Source organism: Artibeus jamaicensis, unplaced genomic scaffold (assembly GCF_021234435.1).
Source record: "Artibeus jamaicensis isolate MK-2021 breed Jamaican fruit bat unplaced genomic scaffold, CSHL_Jam_final contig_685, whole genome shotgun sequence".
NCBI lineage: Eukaryota > Metazoa > Chordata > Mammalia > Chiroptera > Phyllostomidae > Artibeus > Artibeus jamaicensis.
The window spans coordinates 18,379,723-18,399,543 of NW_026521924.1; the positions used below are offsets into that span (position 1 = coordinate 18,379,723).

Consider the following 19,821-nt stretch of genomic DNA (forward strand, 5'->3'; position numbering starts at 1 on the left):
ATAAGTTATTCTCTTTACTGTACACTTTCGGTAAACAGAATAAACTTTACCGAAGCTAGTTTGTCACTATGCCCAAGCCTTATTTATATAAAATGTCAATAAAGTAATTCAGTGTGACTCAATTCCTTCAACAGACAGTTTACTAAATGTTCCTTCTAACATGCTATTAGGGCAACAATTTTTCAACCAGCATGGGCCACAAGAACTTTTATTTTTTAATCCACACCAGAAGACTTTTTTTTAATTGCTGAGAGATACAGAAATATTGATTTTCCTTGTTTGTGCCCCAACTCAGGACTGAAGACGTAACTGGGATTATGTGTCGTAACTGAGAATCGAATCCAAGACCTTTTGGTTACAGGACAACACTCCAGTCAACTGAGCCACACCACTCAGGGCAATAATTTTTTAAATGTGCAACACCTGACTTTATAGTCAGGGGAACTGACCTCTTTTCCCTTAGATTACTGAATAAAAAAATGACAACATTTAACACAATAGCCGCCTGGTGTGAATGAAATTTACTGTCAGACTGGCAAAAAATGTACTTTTTGGTGGGCACTGAATTTTAGTTATTTTAAATGTGCCACAAGATGAAAAAGGTTGAAAATAGCTATATTATGACAAAAAAGTCCACTGACCTCTCAATCTTTCAAATGGTGTTTTCTCTTGGATAATGTATAGCCAATCAAAAGCCTGGGAATATACTAACAACAACTGTATATAACCACCAACTAGCCACAAATCAGACTGGTCCTAAGATAGTAGAATGATTTCCCACAACCAGCCATAAAAATCATAAAGTGAAATCAAGTTTGATAATCACAAAAGGTATCCTTGAAAGTAAAATCCCAAATGATAAAAAACAATTCAAGCCCTGGCTGGTGTAGCTCAGTGGACTGAGCGCTGGCCTGCGAACCAGAGGATCGCAGTTCGATTCCCAGTCAGGGCACATGCCTGGGTTGCAGGCCAGTTCCTGGTAGGGGACCCACAAGAGGCAACCATATACATTGATATTTCTTTCTCTATCTCCTTCCCTTCCCCCTCTAAAGATAAATAAAATCTTTAACAAAAAAACCCCAACAAAAACAAAACAATTCGATGCTGTGAAATTTATTTTATCTAACAAATTAAAATAAATTGTTATTAGTCCAGAACCATTTTACTAAGACTGTAAATCAGTATCCAAAGAAATGTTTCGTGATGAATATGGAATACAGAGTAACCATTAAGAAAATCAAAAATAAAAAGCAGGAAATTAGGTAATTATCAGTCATGGGATCCAATTTACTCATATTACAAATAGCCTTATACTTCTATATTTATAGAAGGAACTAAAGTGCCCAAATAAGAAAAATACTACAGCACAATAGTAGGAATTTAATCTTATAAACTTTAAGAAAAATAAAAGCATCTATTAATATTACCATTATAAAATACTACTATATGGTTAAGATTCTAAGTGAATACTTTATGACACAAATACGAACATGCTCTTATCCATGTTTTGAATATTCTCAGGAATACTTCTGAAACACTCCATACAAAATTCTCATAAAACACCCATAGAGAAATCAGCAACTGACTTTAAACACATTCTGTAAAACTCAGGTATAAAAGCTGAACTAGATCCAAAGAGAACTAAAAGTGGAGTTTTTGACAGAAAACTAAGTATTAAAGAACAAAAACCCCAATATCTGTCACAGAGAATTTTTTGAATTATTAAGGTTTTTACCTAATCTTGAGATCATTAGAATACACAAAGTAACAGGATAAACTCAAAGTTAAAACGTGCCCTCAAGGGGAGCCAGGACATCAATAAAGATGTTGATCAACATGGTAAATTGGACAGATAAAGATAAGCCTTGTTTATTAAAAAAAGAAAATAATCCACAGAAACATTAAAAAATGAAAAACTACTTAAAAACCAATCAATTTGGATAAGACTTTGGAAATAAAATATTCTCAGGAAAGAACTGATAAAAATTACAACTACCTTCACTGAGGCCATTTCAGTAACTCAAATGTATTAATTCCAAAGAACAGTGAGTGAAGTCATTTGAAGGTTTCTATAGCTACCATTTAAAAATTTTTAGTCAATATAGCCCTGGCTGGTGTACCTCAGGGGATTAAGTGCCTGCCTAGGAACCAAAGGGTTGACAGTTTGATTCCCAGCCAGGGCACATGCTTTGGATGGGGGCCATGACCCTGGGGGGGGTGTTGGTGGTGGTGGGGGAACCATATGAGAGGTGACCACACATGTTGATGTTTCTCTCCATCCCCTGCCCTCTCTCTAAAAATCAATTTAAAAAATCTTTAAAATTTTAAAAATTTAGTTAATATAAAAGGGAAATAACATTAACATGTAGCATCTGCACATTAATACGGTAATTACTGCTTAACTTAGTTATATGAAGTTAAAAATAAGTTAGAAATGCATTAATAGTAACAGTATTACAAAAGGAAATAAATTTAATATGGCTGAATTTACTTAATGTCATTAAATTTAGAAGTAGCATAAATTGCTGAAACTTTATCTAAGTGAAAAGTTTTAAAGAAAGAGTGACAACAGCTACCTCACAGGGCTCTTGTCTTTTCTGAAAGGACTTTTGCTTCGGGAGCGTCGTCTGCTGCAAAGTTAAAAAGTATCAGAAGTTACCCAAACAAGTACACCACGTTCGTTCCTTGAAAAACAATTTAAACAATTCAGAAGTATGTTTAAAAACCTTAATTTGATGCTATGAGGCAACCCAATCTTTCCTCGGATGGCACTGTTAAATTTTGGTCCGGAGCTAAAAAGGAAACACAAAATTACACTAGTTACAGGTTTAGGGTCTTGCTAAGATCACGTTCATGTGCTCTCCAGCAAGTTAACATTGTTTAGGCTGCTTCTTTTCCACCTCAATTATGAAGAGGAAGTAAGACGTTTTCTTTTAACTCTATCCCAGGCAAACTGCTCTTACAGTTATCCATCCTGGACCACTGAGGTGCCAAACAAAACCAAAGGTTACAGCCTCAAAAATTTTTTAAATTCTGAAAATGCTCACTTTTTTAGATTATTTTTTGAAAATTACATATGAATACATTCCTGAGGTTAAAAAAAGCACACATAGAAGTGAAAATAAATCATCCTGAACTTCTCTCACACCAGAAATAATTAGTTACCAGTTTGGTGTGCATCTCTGCACAGCCTCTCTCAGGAATATACATGTATTTACACTTAAGTACACATACAATATTCATGTTTTCTTGAGGGACTTCTTTTAAAAAAATAAGGAGACTGGCCTGGCTGGTGTAGCTCAGTGGATTGAGCACGGGCCTAGGAACCAAACAACCATGGTTCGATTCCCAGTCAGGGCACATGCCTGGGTTGCAGGCCAGTTTCCAGCAGGGGACGCAAAAGAGGTAGCCATACACATTGATGTTTCTCTCCCTCTCTCCTTCCCTTCCCCTCTAAAGATAAGTAAAATCTTTTTAATAAATAAATAAATAAATAAATAAGACTAATTCTTTACATAATCACAAAAACTCCAAATTTCCATTTAATAGCAAGTCTCAGGGACTACAGAAAAAGCACATTTAGCCTATTATACTTCAATTCTTTGTGGCAAAATATCCCATTGTAAAGATGAAGTAAAGAAGAATCACCGATTCTTCAAAAAAAATTTTGAGGACATGACGTTTTTTTAAAAAAGATAAAAAAGGCAAGTATTCTAAGAAAAAAATAACAATAAAAATTGTAATAGCAACTATTTTGAAATAGTTTTGTCCTATATTCTAAATAACTCTAAAATGACTCAGCAGTATTTGAGCCTTTTATTTTGAATGACCAAACTAAATTAAAGAGACAGTCAGATGTCCCTTAGTGCTCATCCCATTCTTCTTTCCCAGAAGGGTAGTGAAAATGAAGTAACGAATGGTCTGTGATCCACTATTTGGATTCATTTTCATGAACTCTTCATGTACTTAACATTCAAGCAGTTTGAAATAAATTATATTAAACTGGTCCTTTGTAATTCAAACTGATAATTAAGAATATACATTTACTGGGTAAATTTAAGTCCTAATAAGAAATGTATTAAAATGTTCTACCCTGATTACATTATTCAAGTCCCAGTTTTTGCCTCCATAGTTAAAAATTACCTGAAACCAAATGTGAAAACTAAATCCATTTTTTAAGTCAGACCAGAATCACAGGCTGACTTCAAGTATTCATCACTAAACAGAGAAAATAGCATTCAGAATTTATTAAAGGAATCCTCTTCCCTATTTAGTTCATTTTGATTTTTAAAACTGCAGAAAACTGATAAATTGGACAGAAAGTATTTTCTAATAGAGCATTTGGAATCAAAAAGAACATTATGGTCCCTTAAGCTCTTAAATTAACAAAATAAGCACCTAGGAGGAACTTAGAAAACAAATAGTTCAATTCTTTCCATTTTCAAGATTTAAGAACAAGAATCAGCACTCAAAGTTGAATGGCTTCAAATAGCAAAACATTTCATGAATAGCATTATGGCGAGTGCTTTATTTACGTTCTCTTCTCAATGCTCATTAAGTTTTTCTGATAACTGTTACTTTTCTGAAAGGCTGAGAAAATGAAAACTCAGAGGTAACTTGCCCCAGTGTCAGAGACAAGACTCTGATTTGGTTATCTGTGAATTCCACTTTCATCCATTCAAATTTTAAAGTTAGAAGTGTTCATTTCAAAAATCCCATAATTTACAACAATGTGTTTATTAAGAAAAAAGCACTAAAGACTGCCATATTCAATCCTGGCTTAAAAACTGCAGGTAGGCTCTTTCCAGGTATTAATACAATTCAGAGTTTTTTAAATGACTAAAATGAAACTTTACTTGTAACTTAACAAGATCCAACTTTTCATAGTAATTTAACCTTCAAAGCACATTTAGTGCTTTATTTCAAAAACTTTAAATACAATGCATAATGAGCCCCCCCCCAGTCATCATTATCCAGGAGCACAGACCAAATTCACAAAGCATCTGTCATTTCGACTATAAATAGCCACACAGACAAGATTATTACCTAATGGCATATTTGACTTTTAAATAAACTTATGTTCAGTAAATGTTCACAAACCTCAGAGCTTTCAAGTATTTGGGCACTATATTTATCAAACCTTAGCACTCTACTGCTGTAGGCTAGTTTGGACTGGCATACAATTATATATTTTAATATGGAAAAAAAATCTGTATGCCTAGAGTAAAACAAGTTATGATTTGTCCAGTTTTTCACTTTACTAGTCTTTTCAATGCCAATATCCTTATTTAATGCTTTTTAAAATAATCATATTAAAAAGTAAAATCTCACAGTTCAAATCACTCAGATTAAATTGCTATCTGGACACCCAGCAAATGACTCAAACTATAATCATAAACACAGTTACATACTAAGGACTTCTGTAGCGGCCTCTGAATCTGCGATCTCGACTTCTTGAGCGGCTCCGTCTCCTTTCTTTGCTTCTACTTCGCTTCCTTTCACGGCTTTTGCTCTTTTTCCTTTCTCTATCTCTGCTTCGCTTCCGTTCCTTACTTTTGCTTCTTTTTCGTTCATGACTACGACTTCTGCTCTTGCTTTTTTTCCTCCTGAGGAAAAAAAACCACCCACTATTATCTTGCTGGTTTAACAATCTGACAAAATATACTTACTTTTATGGCTAGAATTTTTAAAACCTTTTTGTAAATTTACTTTGCCATTTTTACAATCATACAGTGATAATCTTATTTATGAAAAAAGTTAACTCCTAGGTAAGGTAAACAATACCCAATCTTTGCCTTCTGCTACTGAACATCAGCAGTCAGTTGTCAAAGAATCATTTGAGAGAGGAGGGACTATAATGATCATCTGAGAGTCAGCTACAGGTCCAAAAAGGAAAGGACTTTAAATAAAGTTTGACTATCTTGTTACTGGCCAACAAGTATTACTATAATCCACAGGATACAGTAATAAATCAATTATTATAACAGAATGTTAACATAGAAGTATTAGTGCTAAACCATATATAAGAATTGTCATTAAATACACTCATTTCCCCAAAATCAATTTCGATCCAATTTATTAATTTATTATTTTATCCTTTCACCAGGCCATATAAACATCAAAACTTTGGTTTCCATGATCAAAAAATTACAAGTAACAAAAGATAGTAAAATTCAGTAAAATGCATTGATACTCATAGATGTTATTGTAACCATTTCAGGTATTTTTAAAGTTATGAGCATGTGGGAAAATGGAGTATGCGACTATTATGTCGGTTTATACAGCGTGTGGGGTGCAATCAGAAAGATCAACATCTATATAAATCTTTGCAAAATTTCAAACTCTGTAAGGTTAAAAAAGCTAGTCAGTCATATCTTTGTTCATTTCTGTACTCTTCACAACATACCACTCACTCATTTCATAGTTAAATCTTACAATCCATACCTCTGTGCTATCACCCAAATTTTAGAGGTGCCTTCAGATATTTCGATATAAATTGAAAGCCATTTCAAAATAAACTTATTCCACTAAAATGTCAACTTATAGTAGCTAAAAGAATAAACATTTTGACAACTCTACTATCATCTGGAGATTTTAACTGTTTAGTTCTTATCAAAGTAAAGTTAGCACAAGAGCAACCAGAGTCTGCCTCAGAGAACCTGTAAGTAGGCCATCTTAGAGTGCATTGAAAATAGAAAATGAAGACACCCACCTTCCGGAATCTTGAAACCCACACTCCAATCACAAGGAGATGTAGAGCTTTCCAAGGAGGCAGAAACTTTGTCTAAAATTTCAAGATAATCCACCTGACTGTCAGAAATGTATATGCTAGGTAGCACATGACAGAAAATTAGGCTACACTCATTATGTCATAAAAGCATGCCCAAAGGGCAACAGATAACATTCCAACTTTGTTACCTGAAAAACCTAACACTCTCTTAAGGAATTCTGTGCAATAGCTATACTCAAAAGTCCTAAACATAATTAGGGAACAAAGTAAAAAGTAACTCCATCTCCCACAAAGACAAGTTTTGCTCTGCTTATAGATGGCCCATAGAAGAGAGGCAGCCAACCTCCCTATTTACCTCTTTTTAGGCCCAAGACTTATTTTTAACAAAGGAAAGGGCTTAAAAATTGAATAGCTAATTTCATTTTAAGGTCTTCCTAGGATTTTTTAAATAAATAAGTCCCCGCCCACATCTGAAGGCAACCCCAGACAGGTAAAAAGACAGCAACATATTGAGACATGGAGAATGTACAATCCTCTGCATAAAAGCCCAGACAAAAATTTAAGGGTGTAAGAAGTCAGTGTATAGCTTCAAAGAACATTTACTAAGTTAAATAAAAACAGGTTATATAAATCCATACTAATAGTCAAATCCTGTTACAACTTAAAAGGACTTTCCAAAGTCTTTAGTGGCAGTGGAATTTTGTACTGAACATCATTGAAGTAAATGGTCCACTGGGCTGGGCCTTTGGACTTTTTGGTTATATGGCCTCTGCTGTAAAGGTGTTTTGCTATAACTGGATTTGACCTCTTCCATGTAAGAAGATCTAAATTTTAAATGCAAAGTACTCTGGAAAATAAGAAAAAAATAGAAAAGTCATTTATTCCAAAATTTATAGATAATCCACACCACAGTAGCCAATATATTTCAATTGTGTCATTTTACTGTTACTCTTTTTTGAGTAATTCCTGAAAGAATTTAACTGAATAAATGCTGATTTAGACTTTGCTAAACTGGTTACACTAACAAGTAATATTCCCATGAAGGCAAGCTCCAGTACTTTAAAAAGCTTACTTTGATGTCTTGCCAAACTTAGGAGTATAGTTCTTTAATTGATAATCATCTTGTATTATATTAATACTGATACAACTACTGGAATACAACTGAGTGCATGTATTGAGAATCAAAATTATTTTTTCCTGAAAAGACATTTACTGGCCCCTCTCAATTCTCATAATGTATATTTTCTTACTATCTTAAAACTACATCCAACACTCAATGGCTTTTAAGGCAATGAAGTTTTAAGATGAAAAATGCAATGTGGCACCTTCCTTTGGTTGACTAAACTTACACCAAAAACTAAAGCACTGAACATTTTGCTTTATAGTCTATCTATCCCTAAATACATAATTTCTCTCCTAGATAACTTTGAAATTAAATTGAAAGATTAATTTCCTTCAGAAAAATGGGAAAAAGTTCCTGATTGAACAAGGGAGCCATTTATTTAATCAACTATACATAACTGGTGAGATGTCTAAACCGAAATAATTTATACACTTAAAAAGATCCTAGATGGTAGTTGGAATGTTTTGGAAAGTTCCCCCCTTAGCCAAAGATTTCTATGATCAATTAAAGAAAACTGTGCATTGTATTTAGTCTCATAAGACTATTTACATTAGATAAAGGCCACTAAGCATCTATTATTGTGTCCTTGTAAAAAACTTGGTAGCTTTAATGAGCTTAGATGCAGGAAGTATTGTAAAACTGGAAACAATGTTAGCAAGGAGTAACATTTAAAAATGGCACAAGGGCTCTGGCTGGTGTGGCTCAGTGGGTTGAGGGGCCTTTAGTTCTCGGGCAAGTGAACTCAAGTATCACCAGTTGAATTCCCAGTCAGGCACATGCTTGGGTTGTGGGCTGGCTACCCCCCCCCCAGGAGGGGGCGCACAAGAGGCAACCACACATTGATATATCATTATATCAAGGTTTTTCTCACTCCCTTCACCTCTCTCTAAAAATAAAATCTTGAAAAAACTAAAAACAAAAAAATAATAAAAATGGTACAAGGGCCTGTACCCCACAGTGCATGTTCTCATCCTTTTCATACTTAAAATGAGAGCTTTACCTCACCCACTAGTCCTGACAATTAAATTATATCATGATATATGAATATCCCTTCCTATATCATCTTTGGGTTACAGAACTATAAATTAGAACCATTAAATAGGAAATAGTTACTTTGGTAAAGGTCTAAAACCAGACACATTAAACCATACAATGATTAGCTGATTGCCTCACGTGTAACGATCTAATACCCATAACCTGTTGTGATTAGTGAGGAAACTACAACAGACTCCCACCAGAGTCTATAAAGTGATTTTATATCATTTTAATCCATTACTACATTATTTTAGGAAAATTATAATTAAAAGTGTTGTCGCAAAGCCTGAATAATTCCATTTAACATTTTTTCATCTTTTTATGAAATTATATCAACCTAAGTTGTGAGAATGTATAATAATACACTAATAATAGTGTATTATTATAAAGCACTGAGCTCTTAAGAAAAAGAGCCACCCAAAACACAAAGAAACAAACAAAATCCAAGTGAATGGCTATTTACCATCATCTTTGTGTATAAGTGGTCATGAACATGACAAAATGTTTTAATGACATCATAAATATAGCCTAATAAAACATTCAATGTGTGTATATCACGTTATTAAAAATCACTAATTTTAGAGCTGAAAGGAAACTCTAATAGCATCTAAAATAGATCTAATTTACTATTACTTAGAATTTTGTATACTGTATTCTGTTCTAGTCTAAAGCATTGAGTTATTACGGTTTTGGATTACTAATTTAACTCTATTAACTTGTGTCAATTTTTCAAAACTCCATTCTCCCTATTAAGTCTACTCTAGTTTTAAAAGCTTCAAACAAGAGACACGTAAGAGGAACGTAAGAAGTATTAAGTATGCTATATACCATTATGACAAAAGAGCCTTTAAGCAGCAAGAAACTTGGTTAATTTCATAGCTGTGACTCCTTTAAGTAATTTAGATACTGCCCTTGGCCTGATTATTTTGTTACCTTTACTTCTTCCTAACCCATCTTCAGTGAATGTTAGTTTAATTGATAACATCATTAAACATTAAACCAAAGTTAGTAACAAAAGACAAATTGTAATATAACATTCATACAAATTTCCTGGATGGATTTGGAGGGGAAGGTATCCAAAAGGTCCCTGAAACCATATTCTGAAATCTAGGGAAGGAGTCCATACTTTTATATCCTCAAATAGTTTCTAAGTCCCCCCAAAGAACAAGTTTTCTAAGAGGAAAAGAAAAGCTTCCAAAGAGAACCTTAGTTTGACACTTTAGCCACAGGAACACAACTTTACTAAGATCCCAAAATTCCCCCCACCCCAGCTCCCTTCTTAAAACTTACTTTTTGCTACGTTCTTCATGGCCATTAGCACTGCTCAACTTGTTCTCATCCTAAGCAAGGTTGATAGAAGAACATCATGAGGACGAAGTGGTAACATTTCAAGTTGTCAAAGGGTAAAGGGAACAGGAATAAGAAAATACAAAACAATTTTAAAACTAATTACTTATCCATAGTTTAACATGGAAGGCTATAAAAAAATTTAGATGGGTATGTGTTTAACCACTTTGTTGCTTACAATTAAGTCATCAAGATACAAAAATAAAAAGGCATATTAACATGTTAAATTTTACTTTCTTATATAAATATTAAGTTATCCAGATTTATACAGTGTTGAAGTGGTTAAATAGAATTCTTTAAAACATGAATAAAGTCCTGTTTTGAGTTTTATTCCATGTGCTATAGTCCCTTTGGTCAGTACCATGGTTCTATTTCTGCCTAAGCCCCAAGTGGCCATGCTAGCAGCCAGCCACTATGGATTTCCTGTGACCGATGCCATTCCTGAGATCTTCGCCCATTTCCGTTGGAGGGTTGGGACTGTAAGAGCTTGATGCCACCTCTGTCACACATCTCGCCCTGAAGCAAACAGGGATTCACACTGCTTTAGTAATGTTGACTCTCAAGAACCCAAGAAAGTCAATTAATAATCCACCAGTCCAGCCTAAACATTTCCTACTTCCATACCTGTTTACACGGAATTACATCCATGTTTAACTAAGACACAAGAATCTTAACATTAAAATAGAAAGCTCTTCAAGAGTCTTAAGCATTAAACTAGGTACACTTTAAAGCTATAAAGTTCATCCAAATTGGTACCACATGGTCGTGCTATACACTCCAAAACAAATGTATTATTTTTAAAAGGTTTAGCGCAATGTTTATTTTAAAGCTTGATCACACCAGTTATAGAACTGCTAACTTACAAAGCTTACAGTTTGTGACACCAGTGATAATGCATGCATACTGCTATTTTCACCACCAACTGGTGAAAGAATGAAAAGACATTTTAGTTTCACTGGGATACTGAAATGGGTCAAAGACTTATTATTAGCCAAATTCCTTTGTAGTTTTTTAGTGTGAAATATGGCAGGGACTAATTAAAAATAAAACAATATGGAGAACAGTAAGACAGTCACCAAGTGACTCTAAGTTGTGATACTGCCTCTTTTGCTTAAAAAAAATTTTTTTTCTATTCAGGGATCCAAGAATTTTAGTGTTTTTTAACTAAGCAGATCATCACCTGCCTGTTTTAATATTTTACTCTCACCAGTCTTTTACATATATAAAGAAATATTTTAAATCTCACCCATTTCTTCTTGTAAGACATTAAAGATTTGCTTGCCACAGACTGGTTTTACTTTGTTATTCTTGGACCCCTGCTATTTTCCCAAACCACTACATTCACCTTTTTGCTATACCAAACTGGAGCTGGTAATTCTTAGTTGAGTCATTTTACCTAGGGGACCACGGTACAGCGATAAGTCACTCAATTACTACCTTATGATTGACAGTTCACACTGGAATCAAAGGTGAATTCATGGGAGTAGAGGTGAGATATCGTTAGGCAAGTCTACAAAGAGAGATAGATGGGCATTTATTCATCACGCTGAAGTGAAACTACTGCACAATATTATTACATCAATAGCATATATTTACTTTTGCAAGTTATACGTAATGCATCTCTGATAAGATAAATCAAGAGGGCTCCGGGGAGGTTAGTTTACATTTCAGCAGTAGTTTCGTGAATAATGCTAAATCAAGAAATATATAAACCTCACCAACATTTTTTTCTCACCTTCTTGTAAGGAGCTTCAAGCATTGCTTCAATATCAATATCGTCTGCCATTTTCTCTAAACGCCTATAAAAACAATACGGTAATTCTATGAGTAAATATATTTCATTTATGCTCGATTTCTTACTCAAATACTCCAACGCCTCAGAGAAACATCTTCAAAAGCCCAGGCATGACTAATGTAGCACAACGCACTTGACCAGTCTTGGTAACTAAAACTGAAATGCCTCTCTGAGAGCACATGAAAATAAATTAAATGTTCGACTTTTAAAACCCTGCCATGAACCCCAAAAAACAGATCCCGGGAGCCTCGATCGAGCGCGCCTTTCCGCGGAAAACCCGCTCTGCCATTTTAGAAGCAGGGGAAACTCCCTGGGTAGCGGCGGGTTGTATGCCGTGGCAGCAGCGTTCGGCTGGCGCCATGTTGGGAGGTCGCGGCCGGCCCAGGCCTCGAAGAAACAGGTCGCCATCTGCCGAGGCCTCCCTGGGGTTCGTGACACACAAGAACCCTAACACCTACTCAACCGGAAAAGAAGGGCGCGGTCGCCAAAATGGGGCCGATTTCTAGAAAGACTGCCCTCCCCCACCGTCGCTAAAAAAACGCCTAAAGAGTGTTCCTCAACCCGGGAAAGATCCAACCTCAAAGTCTCTTCCAAAACTAGGGTTCACAACAACTACTTACCTGTGCGGGCTTCCGGGCCCCTGTGCTGCTCGTGTTCAGAAAGAAGGGAGCTGCTGCAGCTGCCGCCGCTGTTGCTACAGTTAAGCCTCTAGGCCCGGGCCGCAGTACCGCCCAGCCCGAATTTCAGGCTCCGAGGGCGGATAGGCCCGAGCAAATCTAAAAGAAACAATGGGATTAGAGAAGGCCGCTCGGGAGTGCAGGACAGCGGCTTCCGCAGCTCAGGATCCAAGCCTGCGACAACGTCCGCAGCCTCCCTGAAATGGCGGCGGCTGCTTCCCCGTACTCACATTCACTAACACACATATACACACACACAAACACACGGGGCCTCACAGAGCCCTCAGCACGGGCTCTCGCGAGAAACTGCCTGTAGTTCCAGGCTGGAGAGGACGAAATATCGCGAGATCTAAGGATGGAGGTGGGGGGGGCCCGGCAACCAAGGCCCAATCTCGCGCAATGATTGCGCCACAGATATTCCCATCCCCCTTTCAGAGAGGCACTTTGACTCCTCCTCCTGGGTTGGCGTCCACAACTCGCGAGACCGCGCGACTTGGTAGAGCAAAGGCCGTTGGTACCTTTCATGTCAATCCTTTAGAAGACTCAACGCTGAGTGGAACTCGGTTGTCGCTACCTCCTCGTGGCACCTCCCTACAGCTATCTGAAGGTTTCATCCTTGGAGCTAACCCTCCCACCTTCCCCGGGGCCTCCCACCCAGATGTCTGTCAAGGTCGCCATAAGGAACCTAGTCCATATGGCGATAGAATAAAACAAAAACGGTCATATATAAATTATGCGCCACAGGTGAAGACGAAGTAAAAAGCACGTAAAGAGAGAATGCAAGAAAAGACAGTACAGGGATAGAGGGTTAAGGGCTGTAGAATAAAAATTATACGTCCCGGCCTTTTGGAGCCAGTGGGCTAGGCTCTGCGTCTGCTGTCCAGCTTCAGAACCCCTTCGGAAGTAGTGGAGAAAGACAAAGAGAAAGAAAAAAAACTGCTTCCTTGGGCAGTGGATCTGCTTTGCACCCCAGAATTACAGTCTGGCCTTGTGTCTGTGTTGCTGTTGTTTCTTCAAAGATGTCCCCCATTCTCCTGAGTCTTGGCTCCTTGCCCCTGAAGTCTCTCAGATGCCTGTCAGTTAAGAGTAAATTCACCACTTGTACTTAGGTCAATACTGAGGGGGAAAAAAGGGACCAGAGAGGTCACGAGTACAAAGCTTTTTTCTCCAACAGAAAAAGGTTTCAAAAAAATTAGGTTACATATAAGCAAAAGTCTTATTAGAAGTCTAGCTACTTAATGATTCAGGGCAAAGATTTGAAACCACATACCTAGGTTCCTGTAACTGCTCCAAACCTGCAGCGTTGGAAAAGTAAATTAACCTGATAGAGCCCTATCCTCCATTTTCTCCTATGAAGAAGAAGGTAAGATATAATTACTGAGCTAAGCTTCTTGACGCTAGGCAGGTAATGTTCACTATTGAATTCTCAGCGTTCAGCCAGTGTGCCCAGCCAGGTGAATACTTGACAAAAGAATAAATAAATGAATGAATGCCTAGTAGTCTAGTGAGAATTAAATGAGATAATACTTGTAGCATGCCTGGAAAATATTTAATTCTCAAAAAATTTAACTTCTATTATTACTAAACAAATTATTTACAGGAAATGTAGTGTAAGGTGGCTTTCTGTTTTGAGTTAACTTTTCAAACAGTGTTTTTCTTAGAGGGTAATATTTGCATATTAGTAATGTTCTTTCTCCTTTTCCTGAAAATTCAGATCTTCTATTGATTTTTTTTAAGATTTTATTTATTTTTAGAGGATGGTAGAGGAAGGGAGAAAGAGAGGGAAAGAAACATCCATGTGTGAGAGACACATCAATAGGTTGCCTCTTGCACACCTCCCAACTGGGGACCTGGCCCACAACCCAGGCATATGCCCTGACTGGGAATCAAACCAGAGACCCTTTGCTTCCTTTGGGTTCACAGGCCGGTGCTCAAACCAATAGCCAGGTACTCTATTGACTTTTTAAGTGTTGAAAGTCATCAGAGAAAACTGAATTGAAGCATAATATGCCAGAAAAGTCAAGCTAACCTTTGCCTTCTCTTTTTTCCTTTTAATTCCAGTATTGTGACTTGTTTTTGTTTTTGTTTTCTTTAATCCTCTCTAAGGACTGCTTGTGAGAAACGTCCATCTATTGCCTCTGGTACATGCCCCGACTGGGACCAAACCTGCAACCTATGTATATACCCTGACCCTAGGTATGTGTTCTGACTGAGAATCTACCACTCAACCTTTCAGTTTATGGGGCCACACTCCAAGCAACAAAGCCGCCCTGGCCAGGTGTGTACCTTGTCATTGTGCAAATATTACAGCATAAAGATGGTCCTTTCTTAATATTTTGTTTGGGGACATGACAGCATGTCCCCATCAAAACTTGATCTTGACCTCTAGACTGCCTTCAGCTGTTGTGCTTGCTGGCTTCATTATGGTGACTTGTAGCCCCAGTGTTGTGATTGGTGATGATGAACCAGACTATGACTTAGATTTTTTTCTGTATACCTAAGCATTAAGCTAAGGTTTTAAGAAAGGTGTTTATTCCTCAAGGACTAGTTATGGACAGGACTGAATGGCTTGCTGGAGATGTGATGAAAGATTGGAGGCCATCACATTGTAACCCTCTGCATGCTCAAGGGGGGTTATAAATTCTTTTCCGATCTGCTGGATTACATCAAAGCCTGGAACAGATATAGTGATAGATCCATTCCTATGGCAAAATCTATGAGTGTAGATTTTATCAGACTGAAGAGCTACTGTAATGATTAATTGACAGGAGACATAAAAGTAATTGGTGGAGATGATCTCTCAACTGGAAAGAATGTCTTGATTGTTGAAGATATAATGGACACTGGCAAGACAATGCAAACCTTGCTTTCCTTGGTCAAACGGTATAATTCAAAGATGGTGAAGGTCACAAGCTTGCTGGTAAAAAGGATCCCTCAAAGTTGGATATAGACCAGACTTTGTTGGATTTGAAATTCCAGACAAGTTTGTTGTAGGATATGCCCTTGACTACAATGAATACTTCAGGGATTTGCATCATGTTTGTGTTTTCAGTGAAACTGGAAGAACAAAATACAAAGCCTAAGATGAGAGTTCAAATTGAGTTTGGAAACATCTGGAATCCTATTGAAATCACCAGTGAAGTTATCAAATGTTCTAGGTCTGTGGCTAGCTGCTTAGTAGAATTTATTGCATGTAATAAGAATTTTAGCCCTGGCTGGTGTAGCTCAGTGGATTGAGCACGGGCCTGCGAACCAGACAATCACGGTTCGATTCCCAGTCAGGGCACATACCGGGGTTGCAGACCAGTTCCCTGCAGGCCACTTCCCAGCAGGGGACACATGAAAGGCAACCATACATTGATGTTTCTCTCCCTCTCTCCTTCCCTCCCCCTCTGAAGATAAATAAATTAAAAAATCTAAAAAAAAAAAGAATTTTATCTGTTTTGTATTTTAGAAATGTCAGTTGTTGCATTCTGAAGCTTTTTATTTGTATTATGAGCCTAAAGACCATCAGTTCCCTTTGGGTGGATTGTTATTTGACATGTAAATGAAAAATCACTTAAACTCCACCACTGTTGAATGAGAACATCGAAACTGTATCTGTAAGAAACATTTAAAGAGAAGATATATTAGTTTTTCATCGTTATTTTAATTTTCATATATTCAGGAAAGTACAGAAGCGATTGAATATTGTTCATTATATCACTGTGTGTTGAGAACAGTAAAAAGCAGTCAGGTTTTGTATCAATGACAGAATCTAAGAGGTACTGTTACAGCAGATAAACTGTATGTCTTGAAATTATTTTAGTAGTGTTTCAATATTATTAACTGTATTTTCCTGCTTGTTCAATTTATTTTCAGTGATTCTTTGTCAATAGTTCCTTTTAAATACAAATAAATCAATTTTTAAAAAACTTGAAAAAAAAGAACTTGATCTTACCCTCTAGATCGCTTGTTTGAGAACAGGAAGATTTTGTGTTCAGGGACCATCAGAGTGAACAGGACAATTTTGCACACAATCAAGAAACATCAGCTGGAAAACAGCATTTAAAACAAAAATATGTTTTTATATTTCAGACTGTTAAAGCATAATATGCTTTTCTTTTTTTTAAGATTTTATTTATTTATCTTTAGAGGGGAAGGGAAGGAGAGAGGGAGAGAAATATCAATGTATGGTTGCCTCTCATGCATCCCCTGCTGGGAACTGGCCTGCAACCCCGGCATGTGCCCTGACTGGGAATTGAACCGTGATCCTTTGGTTCACAGGCCCTCGCTCAATCTACTAAGCTACACCAGCCAGGACAAAACATAATATGCTTTTCATTCAATTTGCAAAACCTCTTTCGGTCTGACTAACTCAGACCGAAAAGTTAAAGTTTTTTTTCTTTAACTCATGGACTTTCAGTGTGAATTAATTCCCCTTTCATCATTTTGTTCTCAAGTCATTTGAAGCAACACAAGCATTATTTCTGTTCCATCAATGTGTGGTTGCCTCTCATTGAGTTAATTCATCACCACCAAGAATATTATTCTAAGGGGGGGGGTTGGGGCAGGGTGGAGGTGGGCAAAGAGAGAAAAAGTGGGGATAATTGTAATAGCATAAACAATAAAAAAAAATAAAGAAAAAGTCCCTTTCCTCAAGAGTTTTCCGTTTAGCCTGGTGTGGCTCAGTGGACTGAGTGACAGCCTGAGAACTGGGAGGTCATAGGTTCCATTCCTGGTTGGGGCACAAACCTGGATTTCAGCCTGATCCCTGGTGTGGGGTGTGTGAGGGGCAACTGATTGATGTTTCTCTTGCACATTAATGTTTTTTCTGCCTTTTCTTCTCTCTAAAATAAATAAATAAATAAATAAATAAATTAATTAATTAAAAGTCTTTAAAAGAATTTCCAGTGTAGTTAGAGAATATCCGAAGGAATGAAAACCATGTTCAAGGTAGTATTTTCTATTGTGTTAAAATTTTGCATGAACTCCTTACCTTGAAATCATAGTGTTAATAATAGCATATAGCACCTCAAGGTTTACAAACCATTTTCTATACACTATCCCTTTTATTCCTCTAAATCTATATTCATTTACTTGAATTGAATGAAATAAATTGATGCAATCAGACTGTGAAAGAAGTGATTATAGAATATTCTTTTGGAAGTAGCTGGTTGATGTAGGTCATCAGAGAATCTGAATATTTATCCAACACTTTATTTTTTTAATTATCGAACAGAAAGTGGAAAGAAAAAGACATATGCCTACCATCTATTACACATTTAACAAATTTGCAGTATTTGCCTTATCACATATCTGTTCATCTGCCCATCCATTAAGTTCAATTTTTAATGCTTTTCAAAGTAAAATGTACTAATATTCTTTATCTTTAAACAATTCATTGAGTATTCTTTTTTTTTTAAGATCTTATTTATTTATTTATTTAAAGATTTATTATTTTTTTTAATTTTTAGAGAGAGGGGAAGGAAGGGAGAAATATCAATGTGTGGTTGCCTCTCATGTGGCCCCCCACTGGGGACCTGGCCCACAACCTAGGCATGTACCCTGACTGGGAATTGAACCTGCGACACTTTGGTTTGCAGCCTGCACTCAGTCCACTGAGCTACACCAGCCAGGGCCTTATTTATTTATTTTTAAGAGAGACAGGGAGGAAGAAAGAGATGGAGAGAAACATCAATGTATGGTTGTTTCTCGTGCGCCCCCTACTGGGGACATGGCCTGCAACCCATGTATGTGCCCCTACTGGGAATGAACCAAGACACCGACCGGTTTGCAGGCCAGCACTCAGTCCACTGAGCCACACCATCCAGGGAGGGCCTCAATGCATATTCTGAACTGTAGTTTAAATTTTTTTTTTCTTAAATTTCTCTTTATTGATTTGAGAGAGAGAAAAGGATGGAAGAGAGAGAGAAAGAGAGAAAACATCAATTTTGTTGTTCCATTTATCCATGCACTCACTGGTTGTCTCCTGTATTTGCCTCAATGGGAAATTGAACCTGCAACCTTGGTGTATTGGCACAATGCTCTAATCAACTGAGCTACCTGGCCAGGTCTGAACTAGAGTTTAAATTCCTTTTTTTATAAGTTAAATTTTATGTACAGTGAAATGCACAAATTTTAATTGTACCAATAGATGAGTTTTAACAAATGCATATCAATTAAATAATATTAATTTTATTTAAAATGAAGGAATTACAGAAGCAGGCATAGAGATATAGAGAAAGCAACATATTTTATTGCAAAATATCTTGATTTGATGCTAAAATAGTACAAACTAGGAGGCAGGGTATTGTTTAAAAACATCTGCTAATGGAAGCAAAAAGAAATGCAATCAAACATAACATTGCACAAGATTCGGGATTTAAGCAAATTTAGCTATAGAGGGGGAGATCCTGCTGATAAGACTCACAAGATGGAAATATATGTTGAAAATGATGGATGGAGAACAAAAGAAGCATCAACCCACAGCAATTTTGAATGAAAAGCTTGTGATTCCATGATATGAGTGAATGGCCCTATAAAATGAATATCCCAGAAAGACAGTATTTCTGAAAGAATGTAGTTAATAGACTCAGTCTTTCTTGGAGCTGGGGGAAAAAAAAAGGTCCTTAATCATTTTCTGGAGGAGACAAAAAGATACGTGACTTGTCCAAACATCTGTAAATCAATACACATGTGAAGCATCAGAGTTGGAATAGGTGCAGCATGAACATGACTTGTATGCAGTAGTTGTAAAAGAAATGAGATATTGGCAAGAATGGGGAGGAAGTGGAAGCCTCAGACATTGCCATTGAATGTAAAATGGTGCAACTGCTTTGGCAAACAGTTTGGTGAGTCCTCAAAAAGTTAAATAAGCCCTGGCTGGTGTAGCTCAGTGGATTGAGTGCAGGCTGCCAATCAAAGGGTTGGCCATTCAATTCCCACTCAGGGCACATGCCCAAGTTGCAGGCCAGGTCCCCAGTGAGGGCCACATGAGAGGCAAACACACATTGATGTTAAAAAAAAAAGTTAAATATAGAATTACCATATGACCCAGCAATTCTATTTCTAGATATAGACAAAAGAATTAAAGATATGTTTCAAACAAATACTTGTACATGAATATTTTGGC

The 19,821-nt window shown here is 36.7% G+C and overlaps 2 protein-coding genes and 1 pseudogene across 9 annotated transcripts in view; 2 read left to right on the forward strand and 1 right to left on the reverse strand.

Annotated features, from left to right (window-relative positions):
- RBM39 (RNA binding motif protein 39) overlaps positions 1 to 12,960 on the reverse strand; it is a 31,968-nt gene extending 19,008 nt beyond the window's left edge. For 2 of the 8 annotated variants that reach the window (XM_037164703.2, XM_037164701.2), the window contains exons 1-6: positions 12,651 to 12,959; positions 11,971 to 12,034; positions 10,179 to 10,228; positions 5,412 to 5,606; positions 2,727 to 2,792; positions 2,577 to 2,630 (exon numbers count right to left, since the gene is read on the reverse strand). In XM_037164703.2, the coding sequence (XP_037020598.1) occupies positions 2,577 to 2,630; positions 2,727 to 2,792; positions 5,412 to 5,606; positions 10,179 to 10,228; positions 11,971 to 12,021 (416 nt within the window). In that variant the 5' untranslated portion in view covers positions 12,022 to 12,034; positions 12,651 to 12,959. Of the gene's footprint in view, positions 1 to 2,576; positions 2,631 to 2,726; positions 2,793 to 5,411; positions 5,607 to 6,708; positions 6,785 to 10,178; positions 10,229 to 11,672; positions 11,746 to 11,970; positions 12,035 to 12,650 lie in introns of those variants that run through there. The other 6 variants (XM_037164705.2, XM_037164704.2, XM_053671043.1 and 3 more) reach the window with 5 other exon arrangements.
- A 251-nt stretch (positions 12,961 to 13,211) lies between these two features.
- The window catches only part of PHF20 (PHD finger protein 20), a 115,816-nt gene continuing 109,206 nt past the window's right edge, over positions 13,212 to 19,821 (forward strand). The window contains exons 1-2 of the mRNA XM_037164399.2: positions 13,212 to 14,070; positions 14,814 to 14,985. The gene's annotated coding sequence lies outside the window, so the exon portion shown is untranslated. The remainder of the gene's footprint in view (positions 14,071 to 14,813; positions 14,986 to 19,821) is intronic.
- LOC119063189 (hypoxanthine-guanine phosphoribosyltransferase-like) lies at positions 14,996 to 16,289 on the forward strand (annotated as a pseudogene).